This window comes from Bubalus kerabau, chromosome 4, assembly GCF_029407905.1.
Source record: "Bubalus kerabau isolate K-KA32 ecotype Philippines breed swamp buffalo chromosome 4, PCC_UOA_SB_1v2, whole genome shotgun sequence".
Classification (NCBI taxonomy): Eukaryota; Metazoa; Chordata; class Mammalia; order Artiodactyla; family Bovidae; genus Bubalus; species Bubalus kerabau.
Window position 1 is genome coordinate 130,556,177 of NC_073627.1, and position 25,667 is coordinate 130,581,843.

Here is a 25,667-nt window from a genome sequence, read left to right on the forward strand (position 1 = left end):
GGCCCTGTCAGTGCTTTGTCCCTTCTTACCTCAATGCCTTCCTCCATTCCTGCTTTCTGAAACGGTTTCTTCTTCAAGGCTCAACTTCTTGAAGCCTTCCATCCTTGCTCTCACCTTGGAAACTTTAGAGTACAGTAAACTACATCTTTTTTTAGTACAGAAATATTCCATATTCATTATTGAAAAAACAACTGCAGGTGAGCAAAAACACAATTATTACCTTTAATATCAATACCCAGAGAAATCACATCTAGTGATGTGGATGGTGGCTACCATTTATGGGCTCATGCTCTGGACCTGGCCTTGCACCAAGCACCTCCATGCACTTTATACCTTTTAAGTAGTTATTATTGGCCCCATTTTATAGGGGAGGAAGCTGAGGCTCAGTAAGTTATATGACTTACTCAACATAACACAGCTAATAAGAGGAGAGTTGGGATTTGACCTGAGTTTGATTATGAGAACTGAACCATTAAGTCCTAAGTTATGGGGCCCATAAGAATCTTCCTTGTTCTGATGGACCAGAGATTCATCATTTATATACTAGGTTCTGACATTAAGAAAATAGCTTTCTGTTATTAGTCAGGATAGGTAAGTGATGGTTGTGGTAAGAAATTTACCCTGAAACCTTAATGTCTTAGTTATTTCCTGTTCTTACCACAGACCCAACACTGGTCGGCAGGATCCTTCTGTTCACCCCAGTCCCTTGAGCTCAGAAAATGATGAGACTGTCTGACCCCTGATGAGCCCTGGGTCACAGGAACTGCTGTTTGATTCTGGGTCTGGGGATGACCTTTGCTACCCTTTATCAGGATTCCTACCTAGGTCTCTGAATTGTTGTTTCCAACTGTTGGTTTTTTTGTTTGTTTGTTGTTTCCTAGTTGGCAAAGGTGGTTAAGATATAGGTTGGCTTTGAAAAAGCTACACAGAAACTGAAGTTTCCTAGAAAGGAAATCATACCTGTCTTTTATTTTCATAGGCATGCATGATTAGTATACATCTGGGATGGGATTTATCCAGCTTTCGCTGAACACAGCCCTCTTCCCCCCGCTCCCTCTCTTCCTTCCTTCTTCTCACCCTCCTTCCCCCCCTTCCTCCCATCCTTCCTTCCTCCATCCCTTCCTCTGTCTCCTCCCTCTAACACATCTTTACCGAGCACCTCCTCTGTGCTGGCCTGGGATGCAGGGATCACAGGAATGTGATCTCTGTGCTCCAAGAGCTTCATCCAAGAGTAGCAGGGTCTCGCTGTAAACTGAACAAAATTTAATTATCCCAACATGCACCTTTTTCAGGGACTGAGGAAGATCAGTGATGACCCAGGTACATAATAGGCAAGATAAGGCTTTCTGGGTTTATTCAGCTTTTGTGGAGATACTGTTTTCTCCAGTGATACTCACTGCCGTCTTTTCTGCTCTCATGCCAAGTAAATCCTTTTGGGTCTCATTTTTCCTCCCTGCAGTCTAAAGAAGCAAAAGTTGAACCCATACACACACCTCCAACTCCATCCCCTGCCTCTGAGGATGCAGAGCTTTCTGGTGAACCTGTACCTGAAGGGACCAAGGAAACCAGCAACTTAAGCGCTGACCTGCACAGCAGCCCCGAGCAAGGCAAGTCCCTGGAGCTCCTTAATACTCAGTGGGTTATGTTGAGTGATGACTGGGTGATGTGTTTATGTATAGATGATGTGTGTGTGGAGCATCTCACTTGCCTTTCCCTTCAACCTTGAGTAAGGAGCTGCAATCATCCTCAACTTACAAATAAGATGGAGAAGTCAAGTCATGGAGAAGTGATGTCACCCAGCTAAGATTGTACAGCTCATAAATGGCAGAGCTGGCATTTAATCTTGATACCAAGCACTTTTAACCCCCAGACTCCACCCCTCTAGGAGGGCCTGGAGTGTGAAAAGCTTGTGATCATTGTGACTGTTTATTAAATACCTACTGTGTGCCAAGTGTTATATACTTCCTCTCCAATCCCTACAACACATCTCCTAGTTGGTAGTATTAGCCAGGATTTTACAGATGGAAAAACCGATGCTTGGAAAGGTGAGCAACGTGTCCACAGTCACACAGCTAGTGAGTGGTGGAACTGAGCCAACACTCAGGCCTGACTCCAGAATCCCTACTCTTTCCAGCCTTGGCCACAAACTCACCAACTCTCAGAGGATCAGGCCATCTAAACTCCTGTTGGCACTTATCGGAAACTAACGGATGGCCAGAGAATGGCAGACACCCAGGAGGTTATCAGCAAGCCTGGCCTCCTGGTTACCCATCCAAGGCTCTCACCATTGCTCAGCCATACAGAGGAGCCCCGGCAGAAGTCCAGGGTCTGACAGATCCCCCAGGCAGCAGCTGGACATGTGCCCATAGCCTGAGATCAACCTGCGTTTTCTGCCCTTTATCAGAGGGGTAGCCATTCAAATTGAAGTAAGTTATAGCCAACACCAGAGCACCGAGATTTAGGTGCAAAACCCCCCATATTCACACATGCAGCCCTGGAACTGGTGACACAGAAGATTTAATTACACAGGGACATGGTCGTGGTGAACTCCGAAGGAAAAGCAGCTTTCAAAACTTTATGTGTGCTATGACCCTAAATTTGAATATATGTTACTTATATCTGTTTATATATTGCCACATAGAGCTGTGTGTGTGTTTGTATGTGTGTGTGTGTTAGAATGATATACAACAAAATGTTGTGAGTAGGCATAATTATAGGTGGTTTTCATTTTCTTTTTTCTTCTGTATTTTATAAGTCTAAAAAGATGACTTAGATGGTGAAGAATCTGCCTGCAATGCAGGAGACCCAGGTTCGATCCCTGAGTCAGGAAGATCCCCTGGAGAAGGAAATGGCTAACAACTCCAGTATTCTTGCCTGGAGAATCCCCTGGACCGAGGAGCTGGTGGGCTACAGTCCATGGGGTTGCAAAGAGTGAGACAAGCCTGAGCAACTAACACTTTTACTTTCATCAGTAAATGAATGTTATTTTAGCAAGTAAACTTGGGAAGTCTGTTCGTGAGAGAAGGTATACAGTACTGAATTAAAAAAATTGTATAATAATTTAATAAAGTCACAATACCAGCAAGGAGTCAGGGTGTAGCTATGGAAAGACTGCTGGCTGAGAGTAGATCCTTTGGACGAAAGCCCTGCTTAGCCACCTATTTGCTGTCTGGGCAAGCTGCTCAACTTTTCCAAACTTTGGATTCCTCCTCAGTCCACTGGGAGCATTCACAACCCCTGCCTCCCGGGTGGATGAGAGGGTTGAATGTTGCCTCTGCGGGTATGGAAGTGGTTTGTGAGCTGCGCATGCTGCTCTCCAGAGGGTGATTAGGATCTCAGAGAGAGGAGCAAGGCGAGGGCAGAGACTGCGGGGTTGGGAGGCGAGGCCTCTCCTAGACTGAGAAGTGAGTGCGTAGGAGGTGGGACCCAGTCTGAGCGCAGCTCGCCTGTTCCCAGCATCTGCCAGATTCCTTCTGTGGCAGACAGAGGCCAAGCGGAAACAGCAGAGCTGGCTAGAGACCTTTAGAGGAAGGAGCTGGACCCCGAGCCCCAACTCTGGCTAGGGAAAGCCTCCCAAGAGTTGTATTCCAAGGGTCGCTGACATCATCCCGGCACAGGACATTTGAGCCATCCTCACCTTCATTCTTCAAGGGGTGGGGAAGCAGAGGCTTGGGGTCCCTCTGGCTGCTTGCACAGCACCCTCTGGTGGCCAGAGTAGGGAGAATGAGAGAGTGACTGGCGAGGGGCTGATGACTCCAGGACATTCCGTTTTTTAAAGTGCACACGGGCACAGGTTCCCTTGAATAGTTCAGCATCTCCCTTCGACACCGTCCTTACACCGTCCTTACGGCGGGATATGGCTGAGCACAGCATGTGTGTAAATGGCTGGCTTCAGGGCCCCTCCCAGCCTCTTGTGTGGGACCTTGTTCTTCCTCTGCAAAATGGGACTAATAATCACAAGGTGCTAATATGCAGATCAGAGCAGGACACATGCCATGGGGTGACAACGGGGAGACTGAAAACGTGGGACTCCTACCTTGGTTCTGCCCACCGACTGTGAGGTGGTGGGAGGTCCTTGTAGGGAGCATCGATGGGCCCGCCAGAGGATTCCAGGAAGGAGTGCATGGCACGAGTTAGCCTGGGACCTAGCCCATAACAGGCAGGCATTTGTGTAGTTTAATGTCTTTTTCTTTGCTTTAGGACTCCATTTGCTTTTTAAATTGCAAAAGAAATATGTGCTTGCGGTAACAGTTCAATCAATGCAGAGTTGTACGAACCAAAAAAATGGTAGTTTCCTCTCCTGTCCTCTGGAGGAAACCAATATTAAGTACTGTGGTTTAGCTTAGTATGTGTGGTTTATCTGCACACACATATATATGTATGTATCTGTATGTTTTATATGTTATGTATAACAATATATTAATTACATATTGATGATGATATATCTAATGATAATGAAGTGTGTATTCTCATACATATATTTTTTTCCTTTTAAAAATATAGAACCACGCTAACAATGAACATTTATCCATCACTAACTGTATGTCAGGCACCGTCCTCAATGCTTTTCTTATGTTAGCTTAATTAATCTTTGCAACACATAATCTTCAAAATGACCCTATGAGATAGGAATTACGATCCCTTCTTTATAGGCAAGCAGCCTGAGCCACAAGTTAAATGACTTGCCACAGGTCACATGCCCAGTAAATGGCAGCGCTGGGTTCTCACCCTACAGCTGATGCTGGAGCCTGTAATTGAAACCACCTTGCAATACTGCCTTTCAGCGTCTGTCTTTCTGCAGCACTTTTCCCCTCTTAATCCTGTATTACGAACATCTTTTCAAGTCATAGATGAAAAGAAACCTCATTCTTTTTCACTTGCAAAGTGCAGTTACTCATTGAAAAATGCCTGCTTCCTGTAGGGTCTGGTGAGATCCTGAATGATACACTGGAGGCAGTTCAGACTGTGGACGGTTCCCCGACTGCAGACATTGGCTCAGGGGATGGGGTCTTCCTTCATGTCACTGAAGAGGTGAGTGAATGGTAAATTTCATGTAAGTCGGTAGTACATTTGCTTGCTTATTTCAGACCTGATGGTGACTTGTCTTGGGCACTGCAGAAGGCTGCAAGAGTTTTAGTTGAACACCATGGAGACTGCCTCCCTCTTTCTGGTACAGAGGAGGTGGGAGTCCCAGGGCCCAAGATGCTCCCCAAGGATGTGCCAGGACAGGGGAGGAGACACAGCTCAGGCCGGTCCTCAGACCTCCCCAGAGGTGAATACTGGGCTCTCAACACAGAACCTGACTCCCTCCTGTTGTGAAGATGCACAGCCTCTTCTGCCATTTGAGCCCCTTCAGGACAGAATCAGATTTTAGCAGTGTGTCCACTGTATTGTTTGGAAATTGGCTTTTACACATGCAAAGCCAGTTGTTTAAAATGCTGGACATGGGAGGGTGCCAAATTAAAACATTATGTTTCTCTCCTCTGTGTTAGTCGCTCAGTCGTGTCCGTCTCTGAGACCCCATAGACTGTAGCCTGCCAGGTTCCTCTGTTCTTGGAATTCTCCAGGCAAGAATACTGGAGTGGGTTGCCATTTCCTTCTCCAACTCAGAACCTTCTTACCTCTGACCTTTACTAAGAACGGTGTGTCAGCTCACTCCTTCCCCTATCCTGGGACGAAAATTCAAGACACTCCTCTCCCAGTCACTGTCTGGTAAACAGCCTATTTTCACAGGTATTTCCAAAATCCAGTCCAGCATAATATAAAAAATCCAATAAAAATACAGATACAACCAGGAGCCAGGCAGGGAAGGAAGCACAGGAACTTCCTGTATATTTTCTTACTTCTTTCTCCTCTCTCTCATCACTACCCACCCCCCAGCAGCTGTTTTCAACATCTGCAGAGCCTGGCCCATCTGGAGAAAACGGCACAGTTTTATGTGTCTGGTCAGACTGTGATCTGGGCCTTTTGTGGGGAAGATGTCTTATTGCTAGAATATTCTCTCATGGGGGCTTTTGTGATTCCCCAGAGGTCCTGCAAGGGATCTAGGACCCAAGTCCATTTTTGACCTTTTAACTTCCTCCTGGGCTTCCACCCTCTGGTCACCCTGAACCTCTAGGGGGCCCTGTGGGGTGAGTTCATCTCAGGATGGCTTTAATGGCTCTTTTTGGAGCGGTTGTTATCATTCTATCACCAGGAAAGCAACAGCAGGACAGTTATCTCTCTGTCTCTCTCTCTCTTCACTCTGAGTCTAGATAGCTCCCTGCTTTTGCCTTTGGTATTTCCCTAGAGGAATCAAACACCAGTCCCTTTGTCTCCCAAAGTCCGAGGACTACGTATTGTGCTTAACAAATGATGGAGGGTGGGGGGAAGCCACAGCACACAGAAAATTGTCTCTAGAGGAATCTTTTTTAAATAATTTTTTTAGTTTATTTATTTATTTTTGGCTGTGCTGGGTATTCGTTGCTTTCACTAGTTACGATGAGCCAGGGTTTCTTCATTGCAGTGCGTGGGCTTCTCATTGTGGTGGTTTCCCTTTTTGCGGAGCACAGTCTCTAGGGCAAGTGGGCTTCAGTAGTTGAATTCCCAGGCTCTAGAGCGCAGGCTCAGTAGTTGTGGTGCACAGGCTTAGCTGCCCAGCAGCACGTGGAATCTTCTTGGACCAGGGATCAAACCTGTGTCCTCCGTTGGTAGGCTGATTCCCATCCACTAGGCTACTAGGAAATTGCCGAAAGGAATTCTTGTTCTCTAATTGCTTAGCCCCTAAATGAATTCTTTCCCTTTTCTTACATAGCCCGGAGGCAGGTGGAGGGCAAATATCGATAGGATAGGATAGAACTGATTCTGTTTCCTTTCATTGTCTCTGTGCATGTCCCACATAAGTGGTCTGGCTCTTTTTTTTTTTAGAGGTTAACAGAGGGTATCTGGAGCCTCTTGAATTATACTTGCCCTTTGGAACTTTAGCTGACACTGAGTCAGAATAAAATCTCGTTTTAACAACTTATTGACCAAAGATTTATTAATGCGTCTTTCGCTGCCCAAACATTATTGACTGGAGTGTTTCAATATTCACTTATATAACAAATCGCCAACCAAAGGCTTTAGTTTCTGCAAAAATCCCCTGGTCAATAATATGTTAAAATCCTATGACATCATCTTTTCTCTTTTTGGGGGGGACAATAATTCTATAAGGATTTAATGTTATGTGGGAAAAGAGTTCTGTAGCCCAGTGGGTTTGGGAAATGCTCCTCTCTGTATTCTGGTTATAGGCTCTAAGTCTTGCAGCAAAGAAATCTAACTCTGATCAGGTTAGTGTTTTTAGTATCAAAAGAACTATTTTCTGCAATGAAACAGAGCAAAACCCCACCCAAATATTTTTTTTTAAAAAAACAAACCTTTGTGAAACCGAGATAAAGCGCAGTTGGTTTGGTGACACCAGCCGCATAAGTTGCTCTCTCGCATCATATCCTGCATCTGCTGTGTAACCTTCAGAGAATCTGCCTGTGAATTTTCTAAGGAAACTGAGTCACAGGGAAAGAGAGTGGTGTCCAGTCTTGAGAAGGCTGAGGAGGACAGGGTTTCTGCCTACATACCTCTGAAGCAGTGTCATGGGGGAAGACACTCACCCTGTTCCTATGCTCCTGGACGGGCACGCAGGAGAGGTCACAGGGAGGCAGACGGGGCTGGACTGAAGTGTCTAGTACCCGAGCAGGTGTCTCAGGAGGCAGCGATCTCCCAGTCACTGGTGTGGCAAACAGATGCTTGGAATCAGGTGGAAGACACAGGGGCCTTGCAGTCTCTCCTGCCACAGGGATTCTGGGGGCTTTTGTGGAGCTGGGGCAACATCATAGATAAGAAAGTACTTTGAGGAAAGAAGATACAGAGATGCAAATTGCCAGCCACAGCCATCTTGATCAGGGGTATGGGCAAGTGATCTGGTCCCTAGTGATGTCTTTGTTCCCAGAGTCCATACACAGAAGATTTGGCAGCAACAGCAGCAGCTGGGGAGGCCAAGATGCCCATCAGCACTGCTTGGGAAGCAGAGGCCAGCAGCGTGCCCACCGGGGGACTGACCCTCTCCATGCCCATTGAGGACCCTGGGGAGGGGGTCACTCTGGTAAGCAGCTCAGAGTGCATGCTCTACTTCACTTGTTTCTGGAGTTTGGCGGTGTCTCGGGTGGGAGCAGTCACTGGTCTTCCTCACCTGCTTGCAAAGTACAGAGCGATGGCCTTGTGGGGCCAAGTCCAAGTAGACTCAGATTTGGAGGCCCAGGCCTCTGTTGACTGACTCAGCAGGTGTTTGTGGAGTACTGCACTGTGCTGGGCACCAGGTGAAAAGGACAGATCCAGCCCCTGGGGGGACAGAGAGGGGAGAGGTACGATAGGAGAAGCACAGGGGAGCACAAAAAAGGGGGCCCAGAACCCAGAGTTGGGGGTCCAAGAGGCCTTTCTGGGTAAAGGATGCTGAAGGGGAGACCGGGGGATGCTTAGAAGTAGCCTCGTGATGGGAGTGAGACAGGTGTTCTAGGAGGTAGGCCAGTAGGAGCAGAAGCTGGAGGCATCAAGATGAACACAAAAGACCTACCCAAGTGCAGCATGCCTGCAGGGCCAGGCGTGAGCAGTAGGGAAGGGAAACTCAGCTGGAGAGGCCTCTGAGACCACGGGTGCGTGAAAAAGAACCTGAACGCTCAGCAGAAGTGGGGAGTCACTGAAGGGCATTTCAGAGGAAGTGACCTAGTCACAGCAGGATCTTGGATCCCTTGACTCCTAAGTAGGGAAAGAAGGAAGTAAACAAGCCGGGAGGTAGGCAGGTGGGTTTGGGGGCTATGTCTAGGTCTGGAACAGGAATGTTGCCTTGCTGTAGGAGTAGTCAATGATGCCACCTCCTGCCAAGAATCCCAATGAGTAAAGGCCTGGAAAACATCCATCGGATCTGTCACAATGATGGTTGCTGCCCTCAGGGAGGGCAGTTCAGTTCCTTCCAGCCATAGTGCAGCAGGTCAGTGATGGTGGCCCTGGTGATGTCTTCCTATTCAGGGTCCAGAAAACGAAGAAGGTTCAGCAGCGACAGCAGCAGGGGAGGCCGAGGAGCCCGTGAGCATTGCCAGGGAAGCAGAGGCCAGCAGCGTGCCCACCGGGGGACTGACCCTTCCTATGCCCACCCAGGACCCTGGAGAAATGGTCACTCTGGTAAAGAGTGTAAAGTGCTGGAAGGCTGTGGGTCACAGCTGGGAGCAGATCCCAGCCTTCTGAGAGGGCCAGTCTCCATTCTGTCTAGCAAATCCAGAAGAACCTGAATGGGGAGGGGGCACCTGACAAATACTCCCTCAGAGGTGGGGTCTGCCGGTGCCCATGAGCGTGCTGTGGAGAGTGCTGTGGCCCCTGGAGGCATGGGGACAGCGCAGGGCTGATGCAGGGCTTGGGAGCGGGAGTGGAAGAGTGCTGGATGTGAATGGAGGAGGTGATGGTGGCCACAGCCACGCCCATTTGTGGGCACAAGCACAGGTGGTCAGAGCACAGTGGAGGGTCAGGTTCAAGCAAGCCCTGGCATGGTCCAATGGCCTGGCCAGGCCTTCTCAACCCTCCTTTCAGGCATCATGGAGAGATGCTCCCATCTCCTGAAGGCAGGATGCAAGGATCCAAGGACACTGCAAGTCTGTCCTGTAACACTGTCATAATGGCTGTCCTGCACGACCTTCAGACTCGACAGATTCAAACCTAGACTCCTTATTCTCTTGAGTTCCTGTCTCAGATGATGGAGTCCTCATCCACCAGCTGCCAAATCCAGAATTCTCTTCCCTCTTCCATACTTCCCACATTCTGTCACGTGTCAAGTCTTGTTGATTTTTCTGCCTCAACATATCACACTTGTGCCTCTTTCTACCTTTCTCCAGTGCCAGCCCCCTGGATCGAGCCCAGCCCAGACATCCCCAGCCCAGACGATGGCTAAGGCCTCCCCTGGCCACCTCCACCCTCTCTCCCAGCTCCTCCTGGTGGGGGCAGCTGTTGTGGGAGGCTTCCCACTGTCCTCCTTGCAGGCCCTGCTCCCCCACCTGGCCGCCACGGCTTGCAGGGTTCAGCCTCACCAGCCTTGGGGCCACATCTTGGGCCACTGTCCCTGCTCTCAGTGCTCCAGCATCACTGGTCTTTTTTCAATTTCTGGATCATACCTCACTCCTCCTTGCCTTAGAACCCTCCCACCCCCTCTCTTATCTGCCTGGACCTTTTCCTCCTCCTCCTTCCCTCATTTAATTCCTGCTTATCCTTAGAGTTCAGCTCAAACATCACTTTATTAGGAAGGCGCCTCCCAGGCTGTGAAGTCTGCCTGTCAGACACATTCACAGCACCCCTGAATGTCTCCTTGGAAGGTCTCATCACAATTGTAATTAGGAGTAGACTGGGTAAATTGCTCATTTCTGGCTCAGCTGGGCTGTGGGCTCTGTGAGGCTGGGGAGCACACACATCTTGCTCATAGATCTGTCTGCATCCCTACAGATGCTGGGGCCTCAGTAGATGTTTGCTGGGTGCGTGAAAGGAGGGGGTCGTCAGGCCGTCACATACCAACACTGGTCTTTGAGATCCTTCCACACATTCGTTCTCAGCCTTTCACCTCTGGTACTAATGTCCAGACAAGGAACCTTTACAGTGGAGAGGGCATGCCCCTACCAGGTGATGGAGTGCCCCAAGCCACTTGCTGGTTACATGGATTATTTTAATTAACTAATCGTCACTACCACCTGCTCTTTCTTTTTCTTCCTCTTCTTCACCTTGCTTCCCTCCCCCCTTACCTTTCCTTCCTCTTAAAGGCAAATCCCTTGTCACAGGGTGAGAAAACCGGGGATCAGGTTCCAGTCTTTACTCAAAAGAAACTAAGCTAGCAGAGCTGTCTGGAGATAGAAGGGCTTCCTGTGCAGGTGGGGAGCTCCCATTACTCAAGCTGTGCATCCAGCAGAAACGTCTTTGAGGGGACTCCGGGGCAGGGAGGGGATGACCTGAGGGGTGCATTCTAAGCCTGGAGTTCTGGGGGTCTGTGGGCTGAGGCTGGTGCTAGATGAGCTATGGCCATGCTTTTGTCTGATGACCTCAGTAGTTTCCTCCCTGCAGTCACACACCCAGCGACCCGGGGTATGGATGAGGTGGATGAGCCCTTGTGCCAATTTCCTTTCAGAGTCCAATCAGTGAAGAAGGCTCTACAACAGCAGCAGCTGCAACAGATGTGCCACTCGGCACTTTTGAGGAAGAAGAGGCCAGCGGGGTCCCCACCAATGACCTGGCTTTCATCACACCGACAGCGGCCTCCGAGCAAGGGGTCACTTCTGTAGGTGTCTCCTAGCATCCTCTCCAGCTCACAGCGGGGAGGGAGGTCAGGGTCATGGGACAGGAGCAGTTGCTGGCCTTCCCAGAGCCAAATGCACAGGCGACTTCGTTAGGGCACGGATTTAGGTTGGCACCAACAGAGGGAGGCAGGATGTAACTGAGGAGCATGGCAGAGGGGGTCAGGGGAACAGGCTTGGTCCTGACCCTACTACGCCCAGCTTTGTCTTAGGAGAACTTTCTCAGAGCGTGGTCCAAAGTTAGACAGCGTTGCTGGGATCAGGGGAGGCAGTGAGCACTGCTAGGGAGGAGGGCTTAGAGGAGATGCACGTTTCAGAAGAGGATCGTGAACCTGTGCTTTGGTGAGTATGTCGGGAGTAATGACAGTTGTAGGTAGGCAAGTGCTTTGAAACTGGGCTAGCACCACTCAAAGGACAGTCGACAAAACTCCCCAGCAGCAGTGTGCTCGTGGCGTTGTGGGTGAGGCGACACGAGTCCTTATGTTGCTTTGGCTTCTCAGGGTCCTGGCGACGAAGACTTAGCAGCAGCCACGACAGAGGAGCCCCTTACTGCGGCTGGGGCAGACGCATTGGGCAGCACTCCCCCTGAGGGGCCCCCACTCCCCTTACCCTCAGTAGCCCCTGAAAGCGGGGCCCTTCCGGTAAGTGAAGATTTCACTTCACACAGAGGTGTGAAGATTTGACTTGGCCAGTCTTACAGAGGAGGGAAAGAAAGGCCAGAGTCGTGGGAAGGGCGTGGGTTTTCATCTTGGTTTGGAACATGCAGAATTGGGGCTTTTGAGAGAACACATGAGGAAGCTGCAGTCTGTAGAGATAAAGCACGAGGTAAGAAGCTAGGGCACCTGGCTTTGTGTTCCAAGTTGCCCACATCTTTAATTGAAGTGAGTCTAACAGGCAGACCTGCCGAAAGGTACAAAGGCCCATCTCAAATGTCATGAGATTCCCATTCTGGAGGTGAGAAAGCTTATAAGCTGTGGCAGAGACTATAAAGGAAATAGAAGCATCAAAGGTGTGTGTGTGTTGAGAGGGTCCAATTACCTTCAGGTGCCGTGTAACACAAGTTTCTATAATTCTGGGTTGCAACTATATGACCTCAGGCAAATCCTTTTTTGGGGGCCTCAGTTTCCTCATCTGTAAAATAGGGTAGCTGTGACGTCAAGTCAGAAATGCAGGTCAGAGACTGTTTGGAAAGTTCTGTGCACAGGTGTGAGGTTGTCACTACTTAAGGGCTGTGACTTTGTCTTTTAGAAGTGGGAAACCCAGAGCCAGTCCTCGGCATGGGCTTGTGTGAACTGGGGAATTAAATTGCCCTTTAAGTGTCGATATTTTTAAAGGAAAGTGTTCCATTGGTGACCAGCTTGGGCTTGCCAGTTCCCCGAGTAGCACTTGGTCACACATGCTTTCAGAGCCTTGAGTCAACCTCCAGGCACGTGGTCCCTCAGCCACAGTGCTGACCCGGGACTGGAGGGACTATGGGATGGTACACCCGAGAGCCAGCTGCAAGTCCCAGATGCCCACTGCGCCAGCCCCTGGTGCTTGCCAAGCACTGCTCTGTCTCTTTATTTTTTGTTCGTTCACTTGTCATGACTCAGTGCACAGCAACTCAGGGCCTTCAGTCTATACACTTGGAAACTGAGATGAATATGACCTCGTTCCTGTCCCCAAGGAACTCACAGTGAAGGGGCAAGAAATAAGCCTTTTGCATGGACATTTATTAAGCACTCTGGGTTCCAAGTTGATCTATACAACGCCACTCTCTGGTGCAAGGAGAGTCATCTCTGTTTCCCAGGCAAGGGGAGTGACATTTAGGTAAAGGAACCTGCCTGCTGTGGCGCGCCCCAAAGACCAGGGCCAGGATTTGAACCCGGGCATACTGGCCTGCAAAGCTCATGCCCTGGCGCATCCCCGAGAGTGTGGTGTAGTGAAGAGGCTCCAGGTTGGGAGCCGGGAGGCTGAGGTTCTGACTTGTGGTGAGTCTTGGTGTTGCTTTCTGTAAAAGGAGAAGATGAGCAAGAGCTCTGGTTTTTAACTTTTCTGCATCTTGGAGACACCTGGATGCTTAGGTTGCTGCAGGTGTCTGAGTCCACTGCCAAGCCAGTTGAGGAGCTCTTGGTGCCAGGGTTCGTGCTCCCGGGAGACTCGACTGGGAAATGAACATGGAACCCACCAGGCTGGCTGGATGCCTGTGGCCCCCAGCTCCTGTGCTGTGACTCCCTAAATGAAGTCCCCCTGCTCCTCTGCTCCTCACCCCAAGGAACACACAAAACCCCAAGACTGCGTCTCCCCACAGAGATGCCACATCGGGTGCAGCAGGGCTGGCTGGCCATGTGCCTTCTCACAGAGCCAGTTCTCCTTCTTCTAAACTTTCTTATTATGGCAACTCTAAAAATTCCCGAAAGGACTTAGAATAGTATAATAAACCCCCTCATATACATCAGTCAGCAACATAATGTGCCTTGCTTTTATCCACCTCCTACAGCTATCTTTTTGGAGTGGAGGGAAGGCTGGAGTGTTTTAAAGCAAATCCCAAGCATCATATCATTTAACTAAAAAACACATTAATGTGTATTGTTAAAAGGTTAATCTGGGACCTTTTCTCCTTTGCCACAGTATCATCCATCAGTGGGTGATAATGGATGTCATTATCCATCTAACAAAGCTGACAATGGTTCCTTCACATCATCTAATACCCTGGCTATTTAAATATGCCTTTTTATGGTTAGGTTGGATCTGAATCCAAACAGGGTCTACATTGTTTGGTTGGTGTCTCTTAAGTCTCTTTTAGTCTGATTTTCTCCCACCTACTTTGTTCTTTTTGCCATTGATTTGTTGGGCAGCCTGGTTCAGTTGTCCTTAGATCCTTTATATTTTGTGCTTTGAGAAGCTGGTGTTTGGTGAGGGCCTGGTGAGACCAGCTATGCTGGTGGCTGTGTCAGTGACTGACTACTTCTGAGAAGTTCTGTGTCAACACATATAAACACCATAAATTGCATTTTGTTGACCCAGACACTTCTGTTCTAGGAATCAATCCTAAAAGAGGTAATCTTATATTAAAAAAAGCTTTCTGTACATGGATATTAATCTTAGTATTGTCCCTAATGGAAAAAGAAAACTGGATACAGTTTAGCCAACAATAGGGGAGTTAACTGAATTAAAGGATGTTCAAATAATGGGACATTATACAGCTATTAAAATTAAACTTACTAGGAGTATTTAATGACAGGAAAATACTGTATAATGCTAAGTGAAAAAAATTGGTTATGAAATTTAGTATACTGAGTGGTCTTAACATATTAAAAATAGATACATGCAAAAGCCCGGGAAGGAAATACCCTTTCTAAATGTCAGCAAGTATGGCCTTAAAGTAGCAGAACTGTGGTGGTTGATAGTTTCCTAATATATGGTGGTGTTTCCACCAAGGGTGCTTCTGACTTTTCCAATGAGATTTTAAAAAATTTCTAAGAAGAGAGGTAGCTCAGTGGTAAAGAATCTGCCTGCCAACACAGGAGACATGACATCAATCCCTGGGTCAGGATTGATTTCTTAGAAAAGGAAATGGCAACCCACTCCAGTATTCTTGCCTGGGAAATCCCATGGACAGAAGAGCCTGGTGGGCTATAGTCCATGGGGTCACAAAACAGTCGGATATGACTTAGTGTCTAAGCAACAAGAAAAAAGAAGAGAGAGGGGGAGAAAGGAGAAAGGGAAAGACGAGCTTGCAGCATTTCATCCTGGCATATAACCTGTAAAGATACCTCACCCTAAGTGCCTGTGTCTGGAATCTGTGACGAGCTGAAATAGGTACCCTGATTCCTCAGGAAATGATTTAAAAACACCACAAAGACAGTAACAGGACTACCCACTCTGAAGTATCTTTTGGATGATTTTGAATCTTAGACTCACCCAAGGTAATGGGTGAGAGGGATACCCACATCTGGCCCTGCCACACCCCTCTCTCTGTCTGTTCGTGTGTATAATGGGGATGTAGACCTTCTCCCTGGGATGAGAATCAAATGAGCTAATACCTGGAAATTTTACCTGGCATGTGGTACATGCTTAACAGATTAGGTATATAAAACTCCTGCATAAGCCTCCTCTGAAGAGGAGCGTAATTTCTGGAGAGAGAAGGGGACAGGAGGAAGGGGTGCCCAGTGCTCCACTGACATCTTGTTCTCTTTAGGGTGAAGCTGAGGAGGGGTTTCCTGGCGCCCCTGGACCTGCTGGGCCTACTGAACCCACGGTGAGATTCCTACCCATGCTTGTCACGTGTACAAAGTGCCGGGGCCAGGGATGCACACAACAGCCACAGAGGATTCTTCCTCTCAAGTGCCCTCCAGTCAGAGCTCAGTGCTCACTCCTGTGCCGGGACTCTCTCCTGGAGCCCAGGAGTTTTATATTCATAAAGCTCCTTTATATCCTGTGCCCTGAAAGGCCCCTGGGTCCCTCACATCCCAAGCTGAACTTGTCACCATGCTCCTAGGCCTGCTGTCCCTGCAGGGCTCCCCTGTTCTGGGAATGGTACCCCATCTTCCTGATCTCCAAGAGAGAAGCCAGGAAATGTCCTCAAGTGCCTCCCCCGCCTCCCTGATCCAGTCAGTCCCCAAGCCCCTCAGTCTAGTTGTGCAACACCTCCTCATCCCTCAGATGGCGACAGCAGCCTCCTAACTGTCTCTCCACCTCCATGTCATCACCTCCCTTCTCCCACCCACACACACACAACCTGCCCAGACTCAGCTCTAACCCCTAACCCAGATCCTCCTTACTTGATGATTGAAGGAGGCTTTGCCTGGTTTCCATCCTCAGGAATTAAGTACCAGAAAGGTGTTTTGGAAGTTTCCTTTTGTTCTTTGGAGGAATTTGATGACATTCAACAAGTAGACACTGAGTGCCTTTTTGGTGCCAGATCTCATGATGGACCCTGGGCACCCAGAGGTGTCTCAGGACTGGGCCAATTCTGGAGTCTTAGCCTAGCGGGGCCGACAGATACACACAACTGAGCTTCAAAGCCAGGTGGCCCTAGGGCCAAATCCAGACTTCCACAGAGGCTGGTGGGAACACAGAGCAGGAGAGATGAATTCTGTCTGAAAACGGGGTTGGGCAGGGCTTCCTGGAGGAGGTGACCATGGAACTGGACCCTGAAGGATGAGTAGGGATTGGAAATGCAGGAAAAGAGAGGATGAGAGGCTGTGAAAGTGTCCTGTGTTTGAGCACTGGCCATATGTTGGCTGCACAGCTGGGAGGGAGAGAAGGAGGGCAGCTGTAGAGGGGACGGGGCGAAAGAGCCAGAAGGGAAGTCACCAGCAGCAGTTACAGGGGCACAGAATACTGGAAAGCTTTCAGTGACATGCCTGTCCTTGGAGAATGATGGTGAAACCCAGCATGGGAACCTTTTCTCTCTGCAGGTGGAAGTGGAGGCTGAGGGCTCCGGCCTGGGCTGGGGCTTGGATGTCAGCTCTGGCTCTGGTGACCTGGTGCACAGTGAGGAGCTGTTGAGAGTGAGTGTGAAGGGTTAAAAGGCCTGGTGTTGGGTGGTGAGGGGAGGGCAGCCTTCATGAGGATCTAGGAGGGGGGAGGACACAGGGATTGATAACAGATGAAACCAGCCTGGCCTCTGTAGATGACTGCTGAGGCTGGCGGTGGGCTCCTGGGACTCACTATACTTCCCATCTACATTTATGTATGCCCGGCATTTCCATCCTTGGTCAGTTTTAAGTGAGTCTGACCTTAGTTTATAGTTAGGAGCCCCACTTTACACTTGCCTCCTTCCCCTGGCAGCCTTCTCCAGCACCTCTTCCACAGCAGGTATGCCCATGACCTTCACCTCTACCACCAGCTCTACCCCCCACCCCCTTACCCATCACAGAGACCTGCTGGCCTCTTCTCTACACAGCATTTCACACTTTGACTTCCAGACCCTTCTCAAAACCCTCCCTACCCTGAGGCAGCCCCCTTTCTACCTCTGCAGACCACTCTTTCTGCCTCCTTGGCAACTCTTGGTCCCCCAGCCTCTTGCCCAAGGCTGGGCCACCAGAGCTCCCTCTAGATCTCCCCCTGGGAGCACCTCTCCTCTCACCTGGATCTCATGCATCTGTCCTCAGAGCCGCAACCTCATTCCATCCCTTCCTCTGAGCCCCTGTCAAGAATCCCCACCTAGAGGGCTCTGCTCAGCTGCCTTTCTGCCTGCTCATCATGACAGGGCTGGAAGGGTTCAGGACTCACTGGATGAGTGGGACAGGACCCACTTAGAACGTCCAAGCTGGTGGCATCAGCAAACCCAGCCCCAGGCTAAAAAGACTAGTACATTGCAGGGGTATTTTAATAAGGCTTAACAAGTAAGCCTTAACTCAGACAGTAAAGAATCTGCCTGCAATGCAGGAGACCTGGGTTCGATTCCTGGGTCAGAAAGATCCCCTGGAGAAGGGAATGGCAACTCACTCCATTATTCTTGCCTGGGAAATCCCATGAATAGAGGAGTCTGGCAGGCTATATAGTCCATGGGGCCACAAAGAATTGGATACAACTGAGTGACTAACCTTTTCACTTTATAACAATAGGCAGTTTTAGACTAACCTCTCAGGTAATCAGAAAACTAAAGTAGAGCACCTCTGAGAATTCCAACAAATTGCATCTTTATCGTATACATACATCTGGGCAGAAAACATATAATGGGCTTAAAAAGACTTGGGTCCAAATCTCAGCTCTTCTCCTAATTAGCTGTGTGCGTGAGCTCTTAAGCAAGTCACATCATCTCACTGAGCCTCAGTTTCCCCATCTTCTAAGGAGCAACACCAGTCTGTACCCGTAGGGTCGTTGTCAACAATGGAGGGAGTGGAACATATTCATTTGTCCCCTCCTGCCCTGTTTTTTAACACGGTGTCTTTTTTTAGGGTCCTCCAGGTCCCCCAGGCCCACCTGGCTTACCTGGGATCCCAGGAAAACCAGGAACTGATGTTTTCATGGGACCCCCTGGATCTCCTGGAGAAGATGGACCTACTGGTGAACCTGGTCCCCCGGTGAGCTACCGAAGTCACCGCCCCCTCTCAGTACCCATGGGGCTTCCTTTAGCCAGGGAGGGGGTACAGACTGCAGACCCCAGTGCTAAGGCTTATGACTAGGTGTAAGCAGCTAGCTGGCACTTGTAAACAAAATCCTCCTCAGCCAAGACATTGCTTTTACTGACTCCAGATAAGAAGCAACAGCCAAGGAAAATAACATCCTACACGTTGTTTCACTGCTTCATCTTAGTCTGTGTAGGAAATACAGGCTCATGTAAAATCTTGGAAACGTAGTCCATCAGTGCTCGGCCTGGGGTGGGAGGCCCCAGAGACCGTCTAGTCCAGCCCTGCCCCCGACTGCCCTGCAGAAGAGAAAGCACAACCCAGAGAGTGAAGGACACTCGTCTACAGGCGCACAGCCAGCAGTGGCCGAGCTGTGGCCAGGACAGTTGTTCCGCTACAGACTGACACAAGGCTTTAGACCCACCCGCCTCACCCGCTGGGTCTTCTCAGCTCTGGCCTCCTTTTCCAAAGAGGGTTCGTATTTGATACTTATCAAAGATATTGTAGGCTGATTGTCCTTGATGTTCCTCAGGGCCCCGAGGGAAAACCTGGACTTGATGGAGCGTCTGGTCTTCCTGGAATGAAAGGAGAGAAGGTACGGGGAAAAGGGGAGGGGTGTTGCATAGGGAACCACCAGGCCCATCCTGCCTCTGTCCTCTAAGCCCGACCTTGCCTCTGACCCCATCCTGGTCCTCCCTGCTGGATGTCTCTCCCCAGGGCTCTCTATACCCAAACCTGCACTCAGCATCTTCTCCCGTCTACTCCTGCATGTTCCCAGCTTCCAAGAATGGCACCGCCATCTGCCCAGTCACCTGGACTCAAAAACAGAGTCTTCTCTAAGTCCTCCCTCCTCTCCTTTCTTGCCACCATCAGTCCGTGGCCAGGAGTGGCCAATCTTAAGTCCACATCTCTCACCCCTCTCTCTGCCCTGACCTGACATTCTTTCTTCCTTGCCTACAGGGTGGCATCAGGCCCCTCACTGATGCCCCTTCTCCCACTCACAGTCTAGCCTCCACCCACCTGCCAGTCCATCTTGCCAGAGCAAGCTCTCATCACTCACTGTCTTTCCACTGAGAAAGCACCCTTGGCTCCCTCATGCCCGCAGGATGGAACCTTCACTGTGTGCAGATCTTCAAGTCCCTTCCTGACCTACCTCTTTGTTCCCTACCACTGCTCCCTCGCACACCCGCCTCCGGGCCAGCCAGCACTACTGAAAGGCCCCAGGCTTGCGCAACCTCCTGGCCTCTGCGCGGGGCTTCCTGTCCTTTCCCTTTCCTCATCCTCCTAGGCCCAGTTCAGATCTATCCTCTGGAAAGTTCTCCTGGACTGTTCATGAGTAGAAAGCACGCTCCTTCCTCCACTTGCCTTTAGCTCAATGTTGATTCTGCTGGGAGCCCTCCAGCCAGGGACACTATAGCTGTTAGCTTACCAGTCTGCCCCCCACCCTACTCTGACAACCAGAGCAGAAGCATTGTCTGTGTCTCCTTAGAATCTAGCACAGGCTTCTGTGAGCAGTTTGATGAATCCTCCATTTCCGAGTCTCACACGTCTTCATTCTCCTCCTTCTCCATAAACCCATGTAATCTTCTGTCTGTTAAGTCTACTTGGTGCTGTGGGGGTGGGGTTCCTGCCAATTGTGTTCCTGGCCTGGTTGATGAGATAAGCTGTGTTCTGCCAGGCAGACAATAAAGATAAGGTGAGCTTCCTTCTAGAGATGTAGTCTTGAGCTTCACTGGGGTTCAGAGGAGGGAGGGTTCATCCACATGGCTAGGGGAGTGGAGACCCTCTGTGTACCCCACCTGGACAAAGCTGTGGGAAATGCTGACTCCCTAGATACCCCCATCATCACTGAACTGAATTTCCGTTTTCAGTCAGCTCTCAAGTGTGTTTAATTGAAACAGTAACTCAGTTTTCATGGAAAGCTCATTTCTCAGAAAAAGAAGAAACAATTGTTGAGTTTTACAGAACTCGTTGTACATGGACCAGCTCTTTCATAAGAAATTAAAATTCGCAGGAAACATTACAAGACTTACTCTCGCCTTCCCTCCTCTTCTTACCAGCTCCCCTGCCCCCGCCCCACACCCCTTCCCCTCACACTTCTACCCCGTCCACACCCTTTGCTGCTCTGGTCTCAGACTGAAAAATGCCCAAGCCCACGCCCACATCCGCCCGCAAACACCCGTGCAGGCGCACTCTGCAGCTGCTCAGACACTCGGTCATGCACAAAAGTGGCAGGCTTGCCCAGAATAACTGTGGCAGATAAATCACTTTTTTCTTCCTGGAATTTGCTATGAGATCTAATTTGTTGCCCTGTGTGTCTATGATGGTTTCTGGTCAAGGAAAAGCAGATTCTAGAAAGACTTGGAAATTTGCTTCAGGAGAACTGAAGGGAAACCTTGAATATGACACTTACCTGCACCCCCGCAAAGTAAACCAAGCAGAATAGTCTGAAGGTGAAATAACAACAAAAACATGCTAAAGAAAGTGAATAATCTCAGGGATGTAACACCACATAAAATCCAATGATACGGGTGATCCTTGAGTCTCCTCCGATCCCTGCTTCAGTTTACATGCCTCCAGTGCCAGAGGACTCATTTCCTGCCCAGGCAGTGCCTTCCACGGCTAGGTGGACACTTGCAGGGAGGTCGTTCCTCGTTGTCACCAGGACATCAGGCTCTCTTCTCTTCACCCTCAAGTATCAGCCAGTCCAGATAGTTGAAAACCCTGAAGAATAAGATTTGGTTTACTTGGCTGGAAATAATATTGTTATAGATAATCATTTTCAAATGTGAGATTGTCATCAAAATGTGGGTGTCATTAAGAATTCATCAAATAGATTATTCTGTGTTGAGTTTGATCATAGGAATATTCCATAGTTTATTTTCCCAAAATTAAGATGAGCAGCCACTCTGAGATCTTTAGCCCATGAAGGAATGGGCAGGGGATGGCTTGCTTTCTCATCTATAGAATGGTTCTGGAAAGGCTGCTGAAGAACACGCTGGAAATGGCTCTCTGAAAAATTTCTTTCTGCTTTTGCACTGTAGATTCTGCCGTCTTCAGCACAGACCTAGGACTAATGGTTGTCATTCTTTTGCTTATTTCATAATCTAACTGATACATGTTATTCTTCAGTCTCAAAAGGCACTGGGATGCCCAGGCAGAAGAGAGTTTATGTTTCAAATTTTCTTCAGTGCCCAGAATTGCTGAGGACTGTTAAGCTCCCAGTAACTGGCTGTGAGTAACCTCACTGAGCTCCTGAAATGTCATTGCTGGGCCCTGTAAAACCAGCTTTTGCATGAGATATGTGAGGAATGCAAGTAAATGACCATCACCTTCCCTTTCTCCAACCAGTTCCAAATTGGCTTCGATCAATTCTCTAAATCTTGTGTAGTAAGGAACAGTGTACCCCTTCCCAAGAACCTGAGTGGTGAGCTGCTCTTAAATAGGATCTAGTAATGGGTTTAGAGCTTATAACAGCTTGTTTCAATTAAATGCTATGATATTGGCTGGATTTCCTATTTTATATCTTCTTTAATCATCAAATGTATTTGGTAAAAAATCTGAATTGTAGGCCTCCATGAAACCATATAGAGCATAGTCAATTTTAACTGTAACAAATTGAAGTTATCAGTGTAACACTATACACAAAACCAGCAGACTTGATAAGGCACTGAGTAAGAAACCACAACTGAAAAGGTCTTTGATGTTGTGTGATGAAGTCTAACATTGTCCTTAGCAAACCCAGCTACCATAATGAGCCAGAATTTTAAAAAATATTTATTTGGGCTGCGCCAGGCATGTGGGATCTTCAGTTAGTTATGGCATGCAGGATCTTTTAATTGTGGCATTCAAACCCTTAGTTGCAGCACATGGGATCTAGTTCCCTGACCAGGGATTGAACTCAGGCTGCCTGCAGTGGGAGCATAGAGTCTTAGCCAATGGACCACCAGGGAAGTCCCCAGAATTTCTAATAAATTCTAGACCATCATTTTGCAACAGGCAGCACTCCCATACCTGGTTCTTTCACAGTGTTTCTGCTGTAGAACTGGTCTCTCCATACCATCATCATATTCAGACTCGCCACTCTGCTGGTTGGAATTCCAGGACAGTGCATAGCCTCACCACACAGCTCTCTCACTGAGGAGTGAAGTATAGGTCTGCCTTCACCATTTTAGCTATGGGGTCTTTGCTGATCCTTTAAATTGGAGCTACCACTTTGACTCTGCCTATTCATGTACGTTATAGTAACATAAGCTCTTCCATCCCCGAACTGATCTACTCATATTCCAAAATGGTGGTCACCAAATCTGTGAGCCAATGAAATGGGCCCAGATACTATCTCTTCATACCTACAAGCTAGATAAAACCATCTGTTTCTGAGACAGATAAATGAAAGGGTAACATATCTTCTGGAACTTCCTTTGAAACTTCTACAAGATGTACTCTTGATTTGAAAAGTCAGAAAGACACTTGAAAAAGTACAGTTTTTCATCTTATGAGCATCCTTTTCTTGAACGGAGTCAACAGTAATAATGTTTTCAGAGGATAGAGTCCAAAAATCAAGAGACTGGGCCAAGTTAACTTCTATTTCACAATATCTCTGACCGAGATTTGACTTATTACTGGAAAAATACATAAGGACAGTACTTCCTTCAAGGACAAATTGCATCGGATAGCAGACGATGGTGGCTGGTCACACCCAAGAAAAACAGACACAGAAACTGTAGCCTGCAGGTTGGGCAGCAAAACTGGAACCCAATTCTTTCTGTTTCTGCTCTGGATGTAAGATCACACTTAGTTTTTCCCAGGTCAGGTTGGCAGGCAGGGAAGCCACAGGACCCCAGTTACCTCTACTTCCTTCTGCAAGCACTCCTCTCCTCCCGCCACCCCACAGAGTAGCCGGGTTCACTCTGGGGTTCTCTCTTTAAGTATGTCTGTTCTGTTATTCAACCTTTCTATAGAGTATTTCTTCTCAGCAGTTACATATCTTTGTCTGAGATCTCTAATTGATTTTTTTCTCTAACCACTGTTCTTATTTCATAATAGTTTGTCCTTGTTTCTTGGCTGTAATAGTATCCTCCCTTTTCTCCCTGAGAATATATAGTATTTACTTAGAGTCCTGATTGGTTTGTGTTCTTAGCTCTGTTTCCTCAGGAGACATTCCATGATTGATGCTGTTCTCTTTCAGAGTGTGCTTTTGCTCAGATGTGTAGGGTTTCTTGCTTGTGTGTTTATGCTTTAGAAATTGGAATCCCTCTTTAATCTGTTTTCTGCCTCTGTTTATACAAAGTACTGGCGAGTTGGGTGGTAGCTACTTCTGCAGGTTTTAGGACAGGAGGACTAGGATGTGCCTCAACAGCTGATCTTAGGTGTTTGGGGTACCCTTGGACCTCCCAGAGTCTGCTAGCCACCTGGGGCTCTGCCATATCCCTTTGTTTCAATAAACAACTCTTATTGTTCTTGTAGTGAAAATGGAAGGTGAGGGGAGAGGGGCAGGGCTCCATGGCTATCTAGCTCCAGAATGTCAACTTCTGTCTAGCAGAGCCATGGTCTGCTCTTGGCTTCCACTCCTCCCTTACCTGATATTTTTCTCCCTGTGGTTTGTCTCCATGGCTGAAGCCTCTGGCTTCAGCTTCCCGTGTTTTCTCGTTGGCATTCTTCACTGTTTCAGGTTCAAGTGTCACTCACCATCTTAGTTTTGAGCATGACTGTTTAACTATCCACTCTGTCACTTCTGTGGATTTGATATAGGAAGGGGAAGAGGGGTTTGGGAGAAGGTGCAGCCTTAGACTGTGGCTTTGTCATGGTGTCGAGAGCCTTCTGTGTGGCCATGCGGTTTCTGGCTTCTTCTCTTGAGGGTGCTTGGGTGGTCTCCTTGGAGGTTCTCCTGCTGGGAACCCCGACTGCAGTCCTCTGATTCAGGGCAGTGTATACTGTGGCTGACCACGCCTTGCCATCAGCTCCCATTGGTCCTCCCCTCTGCTTTGAACTCACACCTGGCTCTTTACTTCGGGATCCACATCTAACCCCCTAGAAAACCTCTACCGTGGCCCCCACTGGTGGTGGACACATAAGTTGTTTTAGAGACCCTCCCCTTCAATTCTGGGGCTATTCCAGCCAGCTTTTGCTCTTTAGATTTTTCCAGAAGAGAGTCAGCCATTATATACCTATCTCCAAAAGCCTAGGGAATATATATCAAAGTCTTGAACCCCCTTTTCTTGGCTTCAAGGAGGAGAGGCACCCCTTTACTTCCATCTTGGGAAGGTGGGGAGAAGGTCCACTCAGAACACTGACAGCTCTCCAGGGAAATCCTTCCTTTACCATCTTTCCCTGGTTCATCTTCAACTTCTGCTTTTCAATCTTGAGGTAGGTAATGAACTAATGGTTGAAAAATGGGTTTCACAAGCTTTCAGCATGACCTGCCTAGCAAACTCACAATTACTGTAATGGGCTCAGGTTTGAGACATCAGTCAAAACTGCACAGGAGGAGTCCCATTTTAATGTCCTGTTACTTACGTGTCTGTAATCCTGCATTTTCTTCTAAATGTACCTAATGGAAGATATATTATTATATTATATATAATCAGCCATCTTTTTTTTTTTCAGGGAGCTAGAGGACCTGATGGCTCAGTTGGTGAAAAGGTAAAAAATGAAAAAGAAAAATTTTCTCTTCCTTCTTCCTGTCTCTCTGGGTTTAGTATAACTGAACTGTTGGGCTGAAGTACAAAACATGTAAATGTCATGGATCAGAGAAAAACATCTGGATGGAACTGCTTGGGGAAGGTGGAACATCTGGAGCTGGAGGAGAGTGAATAGCCTGCCAGGTTCTCTGCTCTGTCACTCCCTCCACCCAAACGCATTCAGTGAGTGCTGTCAGCTTATCTCCAAGTAAAATGTTAGTTGGCAAGACGGCTGTTTCTGTACCATTAAGCAGCACCAATCAGAAAATCCATCCATCTAATGAAATTCAAAGAACAATTTTCTGACTCAGGTGTGAATGTTATTCCTTCCATGAATGAACTCAAGACTAGATAGTCAGCCTGTCCTCTTCCTCACAGGGTGATCCCGGCAACAGAGGCTTACCAGGACCCCCAGGGAAAAATGGACAAGTTGGCGCTCCTGGGGTCATGGGACCCCCAGGGCCTCCTGGACCCCCTGGGCCCCCAGGCCCTGGATGTACAACAGGACTTGGATTTGAGGTATTTTCCTTCATCCCTGTGGTTAAAGAGCAACATGCATTACGGATGACTGGAAAGGCCAGCTAACTGGACGCCAC

General features: G+C 48.4%; 1 protein-coding gene across 6 annotated transcripts in view; it reads left to right on the forward strand.

The window, feature by feature from the left end:
• COL15A1 (collagen type XV alpha 1 chain) overlaps positions 1–25,667 on the forward strand; it is a 102,874-nt gene that overhangs the window by 42,139 nt on the left and 35,068 nt on the right. For 5 of the 6 annotated variants that reach the window (XM_055578619.1, XM_055578621.1, XM_055578623.1 and 2 more), the window contains 12 exons: positions 1,460–1,607; positions 4,922–5,031; positions 7,964–8,116; positions 9,037–9,189; positions 11,168–11,317; positions 11,834–11,974; positions 15,514–15,573; positions 16,736–16,828; positions 18,221–18,346; positions 18,924–18,986; positions 24,998–25,033; positions 25,450–25,590. In XM_055578619.1, coding sequence (XP_055434594.1) covers positions 1,460–1,607; positions 4,922–5,031; positions 7,964–8,116; positions 9,037–9,189; positions 11,168–11,317; positions 11,834–11,974; positions 15,514–15,573; positions 16,736–16,828; positions 18,221–18,346; positions 18,924–18,986; positions 24,998–25,033; positions 25,450–25,590 — 1,374 coding nt within the window. The remainder of the gene's footprint in view (positions 1–1,459; positions 1,608–4,921; positions 5,032–7,963; positions 8,117–9,036; positions 9,190–11,167; positions 11,318–11,833; positions 11,975–15,513; positions 15,574–16,735; positions 16,829–18,220; positions 18,347–18,923; positions 18,987–24,997; positions 25,034–25,449; positions 25,591–25,667) is intronic. The other variant, XM_055578624.1, reaches the window with a different exon arrangement.